General features: G+C 34.6%; 2 protein-coding genes and 1 pseudogene across 2 annotated transcripts; all 3 read right to left on the reverse strand.

Moving 5' to 3' along the window:
• LOC125837732 (wall-associated receptor kinase 2-like) lies at positions 1–1249 on the reverse strand. The gene is made up of 3 exons (XM_049516809.1): positions 1107–1249; positions 269–959; positions 1–144 (listed from the first exon to the last, which is right to left on the reverse strand). The coding sequence occupies exons 1-3, from the start codon at positions 1247–1249 to the stop codon at positions 1–3; spliced, it is 978 nt and encodes a 325-aa protein (XP_049372766.1).
• Positions 1250–7706: 6457 nt separating this feature from the next.
• Positions 7707–9402, reverse strand: LOC125837733 (uncharacterized; annotated as a pseudogene).
• A 3519-nt stretch (positions 9403–12921) lies between these two features.
• LOC125837734 (uncharacterized) lies at positions 12922–14403 on the reverse strand. Its single transcript, XM_049516810.1, has one exon. It carries the CDS (start codon positions 14401–14403, stop codon positions 12922–12924), a length of 1482 nt encoding a protein of 493 aa, XP_049372767.1.
• Positions 14404–16260: the final 1857 nt, after the last annotated feature.

A 16260-nucleotide genomic window follows, 5' to 3' on the forward strand; every position in this document is an offset into this window, starting at 1 on the left:
TTAAGATGGGGAAATCATGCTCCTTCTGGCAACCACGTCCCTTCTTTCCATCGCCAAAATATCCCTTCGGGCACGAACACTCAAACCCTCCTGGAGTGTTTTTGCAAATTCCATCACAAGGTCTCGTTGCACATTCATCGATATCTGTTACAAGAATGCTCAAATTAGTTCATCAGAAATTTAATGTACCTCTGACAACTTAAGCTTTTAGATGAGATGGTCACACAGTTCAATATGATATTAGAGCAGACAAAACTCCTGAAAGCACGTGCTTGACTCTTTCTAACAGTTTAAGCTTTTTGATGAGATGGTCACACAAACTTTGACAGCCTGGACTAAGATAAGGATTTCCGTCATATCCTTCCTCACAAATGCAACGATAACCTCCACGTCCACTTTCAGAATTAATACATAGACTATGTTCCATACATGAATAAGTTGTTGAGTTTCTAACCACACTGCAATTTTTAGTCTCAATTACCCAGTCAATCACAATAGGAACATCATTCACTATTCTGTCCACAAAGTTTGGGTCCATGAAGTCTGATGTACCCCTAAATGTGAACTTTTCATGATCGCCAAGGAACGCGTAGCTACAAGGGTTAAAGGACCATACATTAGTGTGGTTTCCGGGGCTATTTACAAAACCTAAATAAGTCGTCAACCCCTTAGGGATCGCGGCTTGACAACAACCAATCCTGGAACATGTCCCATTATTGCTCACATCCTGACCTCTTGAACAAGTTGTCATACAACCAGTGCTGAAATTCTTCCCTTCATATAACGAAAAACCAAAAACCATAGCCAAATCATCACATCCTATAAGAATCAACTTGTTATCATTCTCAGATAACGTGAAAAACGACACTCCTGTATTGAGAAACACAAGTTGTTGAGCAGATAGTTCACCATTTTCTTCATAACATTTGCTTGCCAACACGTTTCTAATACGTATTTGGCTGTTGATATGTCGATGACCTCCATTGGTTTAGTTGTTATGTTGAGTACATTCGTGGCTCCGGTGTTGAGATAGGCAATAGGAGGGTTCGAGGAAGTGTTGCACCATATGTCAAATTTAGGATGTATAGAGCAACCATCATCTATACCAATACAATGGATAAGGAACAGTCAAGCTCCCACATTTTGTTTGGCAGCCAGGCTTTGCTATGTTGTTGCTCATCATGTTTGTGTTCTCTATTGACATAGCTAACATAGGTAGAACAAGAAGCATAAAGGCAAGAAAAGCCATCTTGTTATACTTTAGGTTTAGCTAGTTTTTATTTGAAGTGATATAGCTATATTTTCCCTCATCACACACACACACACACACACACACACACACACACACACACACACACACATATATATATATATATATATATATATATAGATAGATAGATAATACTCCCACTGTTTCAAAAAGAATGATGACCTAGTTTGACTTGATACGAAGTTTAAGAAAAATAGAATTTTTCAATCTTGTGGTTCTAAATTAAAGTTGCGTCAAATGTACCAAAATGTTTTTCTAATCTTTGTGGTTTTAATTAAACATGTCAGGTAGAAAGTTGAAAATAAAGTGTTGTCAAAAAAAGAAAGGAGTTATTCTTTTTTAAACAGAATAAAAAGGAAAGTAAATCATTTTTTTAAACGAAGGGAGAATATACATTTTGGAAATCCACTTGAAATTGTTATAGAAGGTATCAAATTTCTTGTCATGTTAGATAGTTCTTTTGAATTCCTAAGCTTTAAAATAGTATAAGGTGTTGAAGACCCCTCGATTGCGATGGTGTTTGGCCGGTTACATAGTTTAAGAAAGAAAGACAGGCTTTCGAAACCTATAACCTGAAACATCCATAAACATTTTAATGTGGCTACAAAATCATGTAATTATGTTTAAAATGAGAAATTTGAAGTTCATTTCTAAATAGAGAGATGTAATAAAAACAAGAGTTTATGGTTTATTTATTTTGAGTTTCATATCTTAACCATCCATTGTTATCTTTTACCTATCTAAACTATCACTCCCTTATATTAAAAACACATCTCAATTCTGAGTTGGCCAAATATTGTTCCCACTGGACAACAGGCGCGTGTAGGTCAACTCAACATCGAAGTGTGTTGTAATACAAGGGAGTGATAGTTTAGATTGCTAAATAGAACAATTGATAGTTAAAATATGAAACTCGTGAAAATATGATAGTTTAGATTTTTATTTTTATTTTAACTCCAAAAACAATACAAGTGGGAACTATAGATATACTAGTACTAAAGTCTAATTCTTGAAAAAAAAGGAGGATAAGATTAGAACTATATAAAAAATATAATTTTGTATATATAATTGTAACAACTTGTCTATAAACTTAAATAACGCAGACGACCATTGAGAGAAGTTCGTGCTTTGCATATCAGGTAGATGCCTCACTGTTCATGGCCTAGTTGACACTAAAATATATATAGTTTAATTTCCAAAACACTTTGAAGGTGTGTGGATATCAATATAATATTTCTCGAGAAATTGTTAATTTTAGATAAGATTTTATTAATTTTAATTATAAAAAAGTTCACCTAAAATATTAAGCAAGTCAAATATTACTATATAGATTTTTTGAATTTAAAAAATATTCTTTCCTTTTCAATGATTTTTCTTAAAAAGTTTTTCTACAGATAGTACTCTTAAAGAAAACATATAATTTTATGATTGCTAAAAAAAAGATAGGGGCCCTTAAATTTGGGGTCTAAGACACATCCCTCATATTCTACCCTTTAGAATCGACCCTACAACTTGCTTTTTAGAGAAAGGTAAATTTAAGATTTTTTATTTATGGATTCTGAACTATAATCCTTGATTAATGTATTTTAGATAACGAGACATAAATAATCTTTTATTATAAATATGGGGTTGAGCCAAATGTATTAGATTCTGCTAAACTCGTAACTAAAGCTAGCTCCATCCTTGTTTCAAAGTCCCCATTTGTTATAAATAATGATGTTATTGGTGAAGAGTTATGATTTGGTTGAATTAGTTGTTGGAAAACATATATCAAGAACAAAAAATTATACGAAGAACAGAAAGACGAAGATTTGACAATATAAATAATGATGTTATTGGTGAAGAATTTTGATTTGGCTGAAGTACCTATTATTGGCAAACATATATCAAGAACAGAAAAAAAAAAAGGAACGGAAAGACGAAGAGTTGATAATATAAATAAAGAATTCAGAGAATTGAAGATTTGAAATACGTGTAAAACTAGAACAATATTTTCTCCCTCTCTTCTGTGAGATTGTATGGGATTGTACGTAAATAAATTTAGTGGATATATGAATTTTTGCATTAAGCAAACAATAAAGAAATATTATTAATAAGCAAGAATTTGAACTTAATTTTTTTTCAGAAGGTCGAAGAAGAAATTGTCTTTTGAAAAATTTAGTAAAGAAACATTGTTGGTAAAAATATACACTAGAAATTACAAAAAGTTGGATTTAAATAAATGAGTGATAACCAAAGAATGAAAGGACACATTTTTTTTTTCATTCAAAAGACATTTCTTCATCTAAAATATTTATTACTCCATCAATTTTATTTAAAACAAAATTCCAACACTACCTCATTGTGGGAAGCCAATTCATTAGGAAAGAGAACTTGAAATTTTATGCCCCATTTCACAACACACTTTCATCCCATGACACTCAGAACGTACCCGTTCACGCTAAAATCAGTTTTGGGAGTTCTACTCTCCCGAAGTCAATTCCGTAAAGTCATACGGGTTCCTTAACGTCTTAGCTATCTACTCATATGATCAAAATAATAATTAGATCACCCAATTGTTACTAAATTTCTCTAGACTCGCCTGACTCCGATTTCATCCAAATCTGGACTAGGCTAGGAGATCTCAAGTTACTACGGAAAAGTTTTCTAGCCCCAATTCTTTTCCCATTGGCTTTTCCATAACGGCGGAGTCAGGTCATTACAATAGATACCAATTTACCCATCACTCATCCCCGAGTGATCAACTGGCTAAAATAAAGGTAGAGTAGTATCTGAAACGTCGAATTACTGGGATACTTGTCTCATATGTCCTTAGCTTCCGGACATCGTGATCAAGAATTTCAGCCGGTTCTTCTTCATACCGAAGTCTTGTTTAACAATACTGAGTCTCACTTTATGATATAATCTCCGTCCCCAAACCAACCAAATTGAATACCTACACATCCTCACATACAAGGCCTCAATGAAGTCATCACTATACTCGAGTGATAATTATTGTTGTATGTACACTTAGCTAACAACAAAGATATTCCCAATAAACACCAAAGTTGGTCGTACACATGTCTGCAACATGTTATCAATTACTTTGACACAAACATTAGGACAAATCTTTTCTCACAGAACCATGATAAAATCCTAAATCAAAACTCGCCACAATTAGACGTGAACCTGAACCAACCAACACACCATCATAATACCCAAACCATCATAGTTCTTATCAACATCTCCATCTCACAACCCAATTTCCCATGAGTTTAAGTTATAAAAATTTTGGTCTTTAGAAATCAGATACTCATCGATAGATATGTCCAAGCATACAAGCACTCCAACAACAATATCAAAATGCTAGATTTAGAAATTGTAGATTACCTCGTAAGAACAACAGAGTTAGACCCAATGATCCCACTTTCAACCACACATAATCGATAGATGAACTAGATGACAAGATGAGTATTAACATTGTCGGACAACCATAAATTCGCATGGTAGCTCTTCTATAAATTCTCATAAGCAAGATGGTACATGTAGAACCACTAAATAATTTAACAACTCCAAGACCACCAAATATGTCATTTGAAATAAACCAAATCTTCCCAATCTTCCCACTTCATCAAGGGAACATCACAGGATTGGTATCCATGACAGGGATCCACCCCCAAAAGTGAAAACACACGTAATCATAGCTAGTGAAACATACTCACTACCATGTACAAAACTAAATAGATGATCACATAGGAATTTTACGGAATAACACCAAAGGTTTTCATCTGAAGCATCAATACCAGTCATTTCCATTGAGTTGGCTGCACATACTCTTCACACCATTCCACTGAAGCCCACACTCTCAATACTAACGATCATTATGAACACTCCGACCATTTACCTTACTATAACCAATGTTTTTTAAATGAAAACCTTTCTTAGATACTTTAACAATCAAAAGTAATAAACTTTACAACTCAACCCAGGTATAAGTCCTTTCAAAGATTCAATACCTGATACAATTGATCATTTCTCGCCTTACAAATTCATACCTTGACAAAATATATCACTACGAATGTAGACACACAATGAAAAATCTGAATTGTAAATTTAACCGTATAACACAATCCCCTTCTCTATCAACATTAGATTGTACCTTGAAGATTTTTTTATGAATTCACGGATCTTCGTTTATCATTGATCGCATCTCCATCGATCTTACAATATCTTTCCCTAACAATTCAATCGTACTCATTACTAAACTTAAAACAAATACAAAGCACTTATCATCACACTTGAGCTAATGTCTGTACACTCCTTTCTCAAGTCCTTTCCAATAGTTTTTAACCAGTCTGACGACTTGTGACACTATTACCATAGCCACAACAAAACGAATGAATTCACGCGTCTCTGAACCCAATTATCTACCGTTTGAAAATATCTCTTCAGCCTTTGCAATCAAATAGAATACTCTTGCTCTCGCCTCTTTCTCATGGCTGTACTACATCCCACTATTTTCTTCATTACGACTCTAGCACTTTTAAATTCTATTCAAGTGGTGTCCCACCATCTCTTAAAATTTTTCATACAACCACGTTACTCACCATATATTAGAAAACCACAACCTTAGATACTCGCAAGTTGTAATTACTATACAAAAATTCACTTACCCAATAATTTTATTATATAGTTGCATCTCGTCACAATCCATCACTAACTCTCATTACCATTACGCTCAGTCAGCCTTGACTATCACAACGAAGTCAACCTTTTCATCAACACGACGCCTCAAACTCAGGTAAACTCATCAAATTCAAAGGACTAACCCAATTTTATACGTACCTTCTTACTAAAATACTTCAATTTTCTTCACCCAATATACTCAATGGGACTTTCTTTATTCATACACTGGTCATTCCGATATCAATCCATTCCTTTATGTCTTAAGATAAAATCACTGGTCCTCGTACTACCATCCTTGTTCTTAACAAACAAAACAGGAACACCCCATGGAGAAGCACTAGGAGGGATGAAACCTTAATCAAGAAGCTCTTGGATTTGAGCTTTAAGCTCTCTCAATTCTGACACCACATGAATAGACTCAATAGAGGGAAATTCGACCTCAACATCCCGAATATGAGCTAATTATGCCAAACAATTCTGCCCCACCAGTTTCCTACCCGCACGAAAGATATGACCTTAGCTGACTTAGGCCTTTACCCCCTTCCCACTCTAACCTTTCCCTACCTGGGATCTCTAGAGTTACATACTTAGTATTACCATTAAGCACAACATAATAGGGGAACAACCAAGTAATGCCTAAGACCATATCAAGTCAGTCATATCCAACATAATCAAATAAACCCCAAATCTGAAAATTCATAAACACAACAGGACAACACGATATACAGGGGTGACTATGATTGACTCTTTAATTGGGGTAGAAACACAGATGGGGGCATCAAGTATATCACAAGTCACATCAAATCAATTGAACTAACACTACTAAAAAAACTGCAAAAAAAGACTTAAAAAAGAGACCTCATGAGGTCTCTTTTCTGAAAAAAGAGACCAAAAAAGAGACCTCAACGGTAGGTCGCTATAATGTAGGTGACTTTTGTGTAGAGACCTCATGAGGTCGCGAAATAGAGACCTCACGAGGCCGCCAATAAATTTTCCAAATTTTTTAAAAAAGAGACCTCATTAGGTCGCAATTTTATAATTTACTTTTGTTTTATTTTTAATAAACGTGGCCTCATGAGGTCACTATTATATTATTTATTTTTATTTTATATTTAAAAAAAAGAGACCTCGTGAGGTCCATTCTCTTTATAGAATTTTTTAAAATTTCTAAATGGAGACCTTATGATGTTGATTTAATTAAAATATAAAAAATAAAAAGCGACCTCATGAGGTCTCTTTTATGAAAGAAATAAAAAACAAATTCAAAAGTCGACCTCACGAGGCCGCTATATGACCTTCTTTACTGCATTTCTAAAATATAAACTGCAGGAAAGAGACCTCGTGAAGTCTCTTTACTGTATTTCTAAAAAATAAACTGCCAGAAAGAGACCTCATGAGGTCTCTTTTATGAAATTTCTTAAAAATAAAATGTAAAAAAGTGACCTCATGAGGTCTCTTTTCCTAGAAAAAAACTGGCTGTTTGTATCTGTTTTTGCAGCTGCTCATCACCTGTCATATTAATTCAATACATTTCTAATTAGCTAAATCAAGCTTTCAACAATCAACTGATACAATACATTTAATAAATATTCTCTTATCAACACAATGTGCAACTCACCTTCAACGTAATTCGAAATTGAAAGAAAAACCATAAAATCCATAAGTTATATAATAGGATTTCAATGTTATCATGCATTCACAAAACAAATAAGTTCCATAAAACAGTCATAAAGTAAAGAACTTAGATTATCTATTACAACTCTAAACTTCACTAATGCGGTAGTGTGTTTGCCACATGATCCTAATCTTCTTCATCACTACTAGACTCATCTGTCATATTTCTTTGTTGACCATATACTGGATATCGAGTAGGTTGAGGCTGGGAGGGTCGAGGAGGGAAAGTGACATCATTGGAACAAGGGGGAATCCCTCCTGAAGCAAGTAATGCATCTAATTGAGCCTTAAGACCTACATACTCTATGTCCCTCCGCCTTTCCCTCGCCCGCAAGTCTTCGACTTGGCTAGATAGCTCGGCTATGTTTTGCTCCATAGCCAAATTTTTCTTCATCGATTCATTATCATAGGAACTACTTAAGCCTTCAAACTCAGAATGATATTCACGAAAGGTTTGTTGAGGCATGCCATAGGCATACCCATATCTACTCGGCCCACCAATCAAGTCTAGCCACACTCTCTCAGCCTGTTCTTGACTAAGTGGCATACCTCAATTTTCTTCTGGCTGAGTTTATCGTAAATCCTCCAAAGCTTGAAGATATCGATTCTAAATTGAATGGTATTATTATTAGACTATAAATTTAGAAAATAAGTAACTATTATTTTAAATTAGAGGCTTACATAGGTCAATTCAGCTCGTGGCTCAACCCACACGTCTGGATCTTCCGGATTTTTCTTCTTTCTTATGTGTGTTGCCTTGAATGCATCAGCCTGGGTTACCGGTCTTCCTAGTTCCTTTTCCTACATATAAAACTAATTAAGTTATAATCAAGAGTAATAAATATTAATACCTAAAATACATAAAAAAAAATTAAGAAAAATGATTCATACCAATTTCCTCCTCACACTTCCTTGACTTTGAGCCCCACTTGTGTGTAGAGAACCACCCTTAGTAGATGATCTAGCCTTCTTACCAATCTCACTCATTTGCTTAAATCTTGGATCGTTCACCCAATGCACAAGTAATTTTTTCCAATCCTCCGGTAGAATCCACCGAGGATTCTTATTCTTTTTACGAGCTTTCATCAACAAACTAGCGAGAACACGTGCAACTTTCTTGTGAAAGTTTGCACAAATTTTGGTCTCATATTCTGGACGCCAAGCACATTTTTTCTACAATGAAACCATAAAATTTTCAATTAATAAGTATTATTGAAGACAAGTATTTAAATAGTTTAAAGCAATAAATTTTAATATACTCTAAACTCCAAAAATTTTTGTCTCTTGAGATTGCTTGGCATCTTTCCCCAAGTCGGAAAAGCATCTCTATAGAGATCTTTGATTGCTTGAGAAATGATCCCCACAACATCATCTGGATTGAAACTGTAATACAAATTTTTAACAGTTACAGGTTTAAACAAAGACAATTAAATGAGACAATCATAAACATAGGATATTTTGTAAAAAATAAAATCTTACGTATAGCTGTCAGGCTCGATGATAAGTCTATTGTGCATATCTCTCACGCCAACTTGTGTAAGGACCCGACCAGGTGTAGCTGACTGATCTGTGGTAGGAGTGTTAGGCTCCGAACCATTACCTTGAAGGCGAAGACTGGACATTCCAAGTTGTGAAGAAGATGATGATGAAGGTTGTGAGTCTATAGGGTTGTGAGTAACTGTGCGAGAGTCACTAGATGTTGGTCGGTTAGCCTCTGGAGTCAAAACACTGTACCCTGATGTGGGCACAAGTACGTGGGGGGGCGGCTGAGTATATTCCAATGGTGGATGCATATAGGTCGACAGATGATTAATATGTGGAGGCACCCGACTATAAGGCTCGGTCTGCTTAGAATAGCAATGTATCAGTGTGTCTCTTGATGGGAGATAATTTGTGGAGTCTGATCTTATACGTATCCCTGTCGGTCGTCTACTAATCATACCATCCTTCTTTTTTTCCTTTTTGGGGGCATTATCAATATTTTTATTCTTATTACCACCTGCCATCTAAGTAACAAAAACATTCAAGTCAAATAAGGTTAGAAATTTACGTAACAAGTAAAGTCTCAATAAAAATTAACTAAAGCTGAAATTGAATTAACTACTGGTGTGTTTTGTTATGTTCATGAATGTTTGTTATGTCATTTCATCTATCAAATAAGAACAACTTCAAAGAAAAAATAAGTAAATTTCATCTTGAAAAGGGAAAGCTGAAACGCAAAATAAGTGAACTAGGGGTTGGTGGGGTGTGAGGAGTAGCTTCTCTTAATTAACATCATTTTATTCCTAGGATGGAGATTCATTCTCCCCTTGTTGCTAATATTCAGAGACCTTTTTGGCATTATATTGTTGTTTCTGTGACTATGTCCAATGTCCATATTTAGTTTGACTGAGCAAAGAAAAAGGAAAGCACTCAACTGCAAGGGAATTACAAGACAGTGCTAATTCCAGTAGGAATCTATCATTTTCAAGTTGATAAGGGAATTACTAGATTGCCAAAGTTGAAGCAGCAAGCATGCCTTCAATGAAAAGTAAACTATAAAGAAATGAGTGATTCATTTTATTTTTGACTTTCTCAAAACTATTCTTTGACACAACATGCCAACCAACTATGATATGTTACAAAACATTCCAGCCTTAGTCACCATTGAGCAGAATGATTTCCTTACAAAACTACCAGACCTGGAAGAAGTCAAGCAAGCAGTTTACGGACTTAACGGAGCATATACTTGATAACATCAGTCCACAACTAGTCAATGTAGATAATGAGACATCATGGTGGATGGGAAATTCAAATGGAAAGTTCACAGTCAAATCAGCATGGAATGAATTAAGACGGAAACAGGAGAAAATACAGATATTTGACTATATATAGACTAAAGGGCTGCCTATAAAGATTAATTTCTTTTTATGGAGAGGGTTTTTCAAGGCTGCTTGGGGGATTGTAAGACAGGATATCACAACATTTACCTTGAGTTTAATTCAATTCAGGTGTTATCAATTTACCTTGAATTTAGTTCAATTATGCAAGTGTTATCATGGTTTAGGTTGAAGCTCAGGGCCCTATTTATCATGGACCAAAGTTGATGATATCAAATGTGTAACATAAACAAGACACATCTACCAAATCAAAAAGCAAATGGTGATACAGATACAATATAGAATTCTTAGAGCAGTTCAAGACGCTGGTTAGAGATAGGTAATCAGAATACTCACTTGCAAATTTCATCCATTCAATACTCTCTTGTAACTTTTTAAAAAAAATTTCTCTCTAACTCAAAGTATTAGTTTGATTCTCACCCATATATGCGATCAGTTCTGCCGTCTGTCAGAAATGGCTGAGTTCTAAAACTATAGAAGCACATTTAAAGCCAACAAGTACTATTAACAACATGAAGAAACGAAAATGTTGAAGATATAAGTTAAGGAACTTAAAGTATATCCTCTCTAACATTTTAATATATTAGATAGGTGGTCACATACATCTTGTTGATCTCAAGGTGATTTAAATCATATCAAGACAACCTAAATACACCTAATAAATAAGCTATGCATTCAATGAAAAACTACCAAATAACCTCATATAAATTAAATTAACAACTAAAAGTACAAGGACCACATACTTACTTTTGAAACAATTTAAAAATTGGGGATCCACTTTAACAGAGAATCGAGAAACAATTTAGTAATGCAATATAAAATAATTAAGAAGAAGACTAAAGTAAAATATATATATAAACTCAACATACTAATTACTATTCATCCTCATCCTCATCCTCTTCTTCATCCTCTTCTTCTGACCATTCTTCTTCATCGAACAACTCTTCCTCATTAATTGATGCATTTGCCCCTTCATCTGTTATTTGTTCTATATCAACCTCTTCTAATATGTGATCAGGATGCTCTAAATCATTTTCTAATTCAACATCCATGGTATGGTGAACACTTGATATATCATCATCCTGGTACGCAACATCCAACACGTTTTCAACTTCCACACGACCCATGGGTTTGGTTTTAATCACCACCCACCAATCTAATTTATCTGGACGCAAGGGATAAGGAGCATAGTACACTTACTTAACATTTTGTGCAATAATGAAAGGATCATATGCTTCATACTCCCTTGTGTGCTTTACTTCAATGATATTATATTTGTTTGATTTCTCTCGTACCTCTTTTTGGGGTTGGATCAAACCACTTGCATCTAAACAATACAATTTTTTTATAGGCCAACCGGAATACTCCATTTCCAAAACCTCCTTGAGTACCCCATAATAATCAACTCCATCTTGATTTCCATCACCACCTTTCACCCAAACTCTACTATTGTTAGTTTTTTTTATATTTGGAGCATTCTTCAGTATTGAAAGTAAAACCATTTACAAGATACTTGTCCAATGAATAAATCTTGATGGTCCCCAAGAAAGGTCCTTCAAAAATTGGTCAAATTGACCATTTTTTGTATCATAAATCTATAAATATTTGAAAAGTAGGAAATTAGCTATCAATTAAATATAGATTTATTTAATAATGATAGTATTATGAAAATATTATAAGACTTACGTAATCTTGAAACCACTTTGAGAAATGGTCAAACACTTTTTCATTGCCATATAAATGCACAAAGTAGCTGTCAAAGAAGATGGATATTGAGTTAGTTGTTTTACCTTGTAATTACATATTTAAGTGCAAAAACAACAACTTACTCAAGAAATGGTTTAACTTGTGGGCAATTCAACAAGACATGTGTCGATGCAGACTTAAACTCCATGGCACTAAGATTCCTCCTCGTACATTTTTTTGAACCTTTGCCTGGTTGATTGAAGATTGATAGTGGCTTCATAGTCTCACCACCATCGTCATGGCGATTGGGTCTATTTTGAAAGCATGACACACTACTTTTGAAGTAATAAGAACCAAAATCAGCTATCTCCCTAGCAAGATGGAATTCAACCATTGAGCCTTCAAGTCTATGTTTTTGCTTCATGCCCCGTTTAGACTTTCCAATAGTCCTACATTATATTATATTATCATTGATTTTAATAAAATATTGATATAAAAATATTAAGAGTTAAACACTTACCTCTCAAATGGATACATCCATCTATATTGAACCGGACCTCCGAGGCGTGCTTTATGCACCAGATGTACAGGAAGATGCTCCATCACATCGAAAAATCCAGGTGGAAGAATCTTCTCCAACTTATTTGTAATTATAGGAATATTCTGATCGATCTGAACTAGGTTGTCTTCCCTTAACGTATTAGAACACAAGTCCTTGAAGAACAAACTAATTTCAGTCATAGGTTTTCAAATTCTATCGGGCAAGCCACTAAATGCAATGGGGAGTAATGTTTCCATGAAGACATGGCAATCATGGCTTTTCATACCATGTAATTTTCCGTGCTCCATATCGACACGTTTTCCCAAATTTGAAGCATGTCCATCAGGCATCTTAAGTTGCTCGACCCATTCACATATTTTACGCTTTTGATCCAATGTAAATGAATAACTAGCCTTAGGCTTGAAGAACTTGTTGTTCTGTTTCTCTTGCAACCATAACTCTTTTCGCCTACAATATTCTGGTAAGTCCATTCTAGCTTTAACATTATCTTTTGTCTTGCCATTGACATCCATTACTGTGTTGAATAAATTATCAAAGTAATTTTTTTCAATATGCATGACATCAAGATTATGTCGAAGTAGATTATCCTTCCAATATGGTAACTCCCAGAATATGCTTTGTTTTGTCCAATTATGTGCAACACCATATCCATCAAATTTGTACGGTTGTTCTTCTGTAACCTTTGGAAATTGTTGAACCCTCTCCCAAACTTGTTCTCCAGTCAAGATTAGAGGTGGACAACCTTGGTCAACAGTATTCTTTCTGAATGCATTTTTCATACTCCTAAACTCATGATCTATTGGCAAGAACTGTCGATGACAATCAAACCAAGAATTTTTACGACCATGTTTCAAAGTGAATGATTTAGTATTTTCCATACAACAAGGACAAGCTAACTTTCCCGCTGTCATCCACCCTGACAACATTCCATACGCAGGAAAATCATTAATAGTCCACATTAAGGCAGCCCGCAAATTAAAATTTTGCTTAAGAGACACATCAAATGTTTCAACCCCTTGAACCCACAATTGTTTCAACTCATCAATCAAAGGTTGCAAGTATACATTAATCAAGACTTTTGGATTCTGTGGGCCAGGAATGACACAATTGAGAAATATATATGGACTGGTCATGCACATCTCAGGTGGAAGATTATATGGTGTTACAAATACAGGCCAACAAGAATATGGTGCAGTAGAAACAGAATGTGGCGTGAATCGATCTGAACATAAACCCAATCTAATGTTCCGTGGTTCGGCTGCAAACTGTGGATATGTTCTATCAAAATGCTTCCAGGCCTCTCCATCGGAAGGATGGCACATAACACCAGGTGGTCTTCTATTTTCATGGTGCCATCTCATATGAGGAGCAGATCTATTAGATGCATACAACCTCTTTAACCTTGGTATAAGAGGTAAGTAATGCATCGCCTTAATAGGAACTTTCTTCCCACTAGGAGTCTGCTTATAACGAGATTTTCCACAAAACTTACATGATTCTAGATCAATATCACCCTTATAGTATAACATGCAACCATTTTCACAATAATGAATTCTCATCGATGACAATCCTAACTTTGATACCAACCTCTTTGCCTTATAGAAATTATCAGGTATCTCTAGCTTTGGGTCAACTAAATCATGCATAAGGTCAATCACAGAGTCCATTGCCCTTTGCGGAGCATTCCAATTTGATTTGATACTTAATAATCTAACAACAAGTGACAACTGCGAGTGTGGACTCCCCTCATATAAAGGCCGACTAGCAGCTTCCAATTGTTCAAAGAAAATTTTACATTAAACATTAGGAGCTTCTTCACCTTGATTACCAGATTCAAAATCAGAATGCACCCCAAACACATCCTGAACCATGTCATGCATTCCATAATTTTGTGCATTAGAATTCACTGCGCTACTACTTTCACCAGGAACATAATGTTGAAATACATCAAAACTATTATCAATTTCTCCATGACTAGTCCACACTGTGTATTCTCTTTTAAACCCATTTCGATAGAGATGAAGCTTAACAATATCTGGTTTTTCATAATTCAAACATTGGCATTTACTACAAGGACACTTAATCATACCACTACGTTGAAAAGGTTCTAGTGTCTTTGCATACTCCACAAAACTAGTGACACCTTCTACAAATTCAGGTCTTAGTCCCATTCGACCAAAATTAGTCATATTATACATCCAACTACGATCCATCTACATAAAGATCACAAAATTTAAATTTGTCAAACACTAAATTATGTAATAATTTACTAAAATTCAAATTGTAACAATCCTAGTAGGGATTGCTTAACGAGGCCTTGTGCAAATGAATAAATGTATCTTTGGTGACTACAAAGGCATAGTTCTCTCAATAGTTTGTCACAAATAATGTCCCCTTCCCTAAATAAATCTAAATAGAATACATCATTAAAAGAATATTAGAAAGGTGGCACTATTACAGAAGGGTCAAAGACCCTTCTGGGCACAATGGTTTCTGGTTTCTTAACTGTCCTCTCCTTATTACTGCACAATGGTTTATATCTATAGGCTATAGTATGTATATAACTTTCCTCTCCTCATTACTACAACAAATAAAATAATAGGTAGATCCATATGTCATCTTAGTTTCTCATAAACAAAGAACAAAAAAGAAAGCATATCTATTTTTTTATAACGAATTTATAACTAACCGGAAAAGTCGACCGCAAGGCTAGTAGTAAGATCTGCCGGGATCTGCAGAAAGAAACAATGGCTCTAAAGGAGATCCAATAGAACACCAGCAATTAAAATGACTTAGTCAATGTCAACCATATATGTTGTTCAATATTTCTATGAAAGCAGATGCATCACATGAAGCCAACATGCACTATTAAGGGTCAAGGACCTTTCTGGGTACAATGGTTTCTTAATTTTTCTTTCCTAGCTCATTATTGCACGATGGTTTATATCGATAGACTATACTGTATATATATATATATATATATATATATAACTTTCCTCTCCTCTGGTTAAAAAACAACTAAAATACATACAGAGACATGAACCAAAATGATATTAGTTCTAAATTTAAATCAAAATTCAACACATGATTATTAGGAGTTATTTAGAGTGAGATATAAAGTATAATAATCTCAAAATATAATACAAAATCTTCATAACAGATTTTATTTCTTTATTCATTAATACCCATGTATCTTCTTCTAAATTATATGATATAAAAACTTGCTAGCATTCATGTTAATCATCACGAGAAGTCAAAACAGGACATTAAGATAGAACAAGAGTAAAACCCAAAGTTAATTATATGTTCATGAAGTGAAAAGAGAATCACAAATTCTACTTAATCTTGTAGTAAATTGAAAGAGAGAGTCTGCATTGATGGATGCTTGCAATAAATAAACAATATAGTTACAACTTGGTTTAAAGATTGAAAGATTCACCTTTATTTGCAGAGAAAGAAATTGACACAGAGAATTTGAATCGACGACGAAAGCTTGGGCTTCAAACCGAGGGAGTTTCGATGGT

Source organism: Solanum verrucosum, unplaced genomic scaffold (assembly GCF_900185275.1).
Source record: "Solanum verrucosum unplaced genomic scaffold, falcon-dt-bn FXZP01000029.1, whole genome shotgun sequence".
In the NCBI taxonomy this organism is placed as follows: Eukaryota; Viridiplantae; Streptophyta; class Magnoliopsida; order Solanales; family Solanaceae; genus Solanum; species Solanum verrucosum.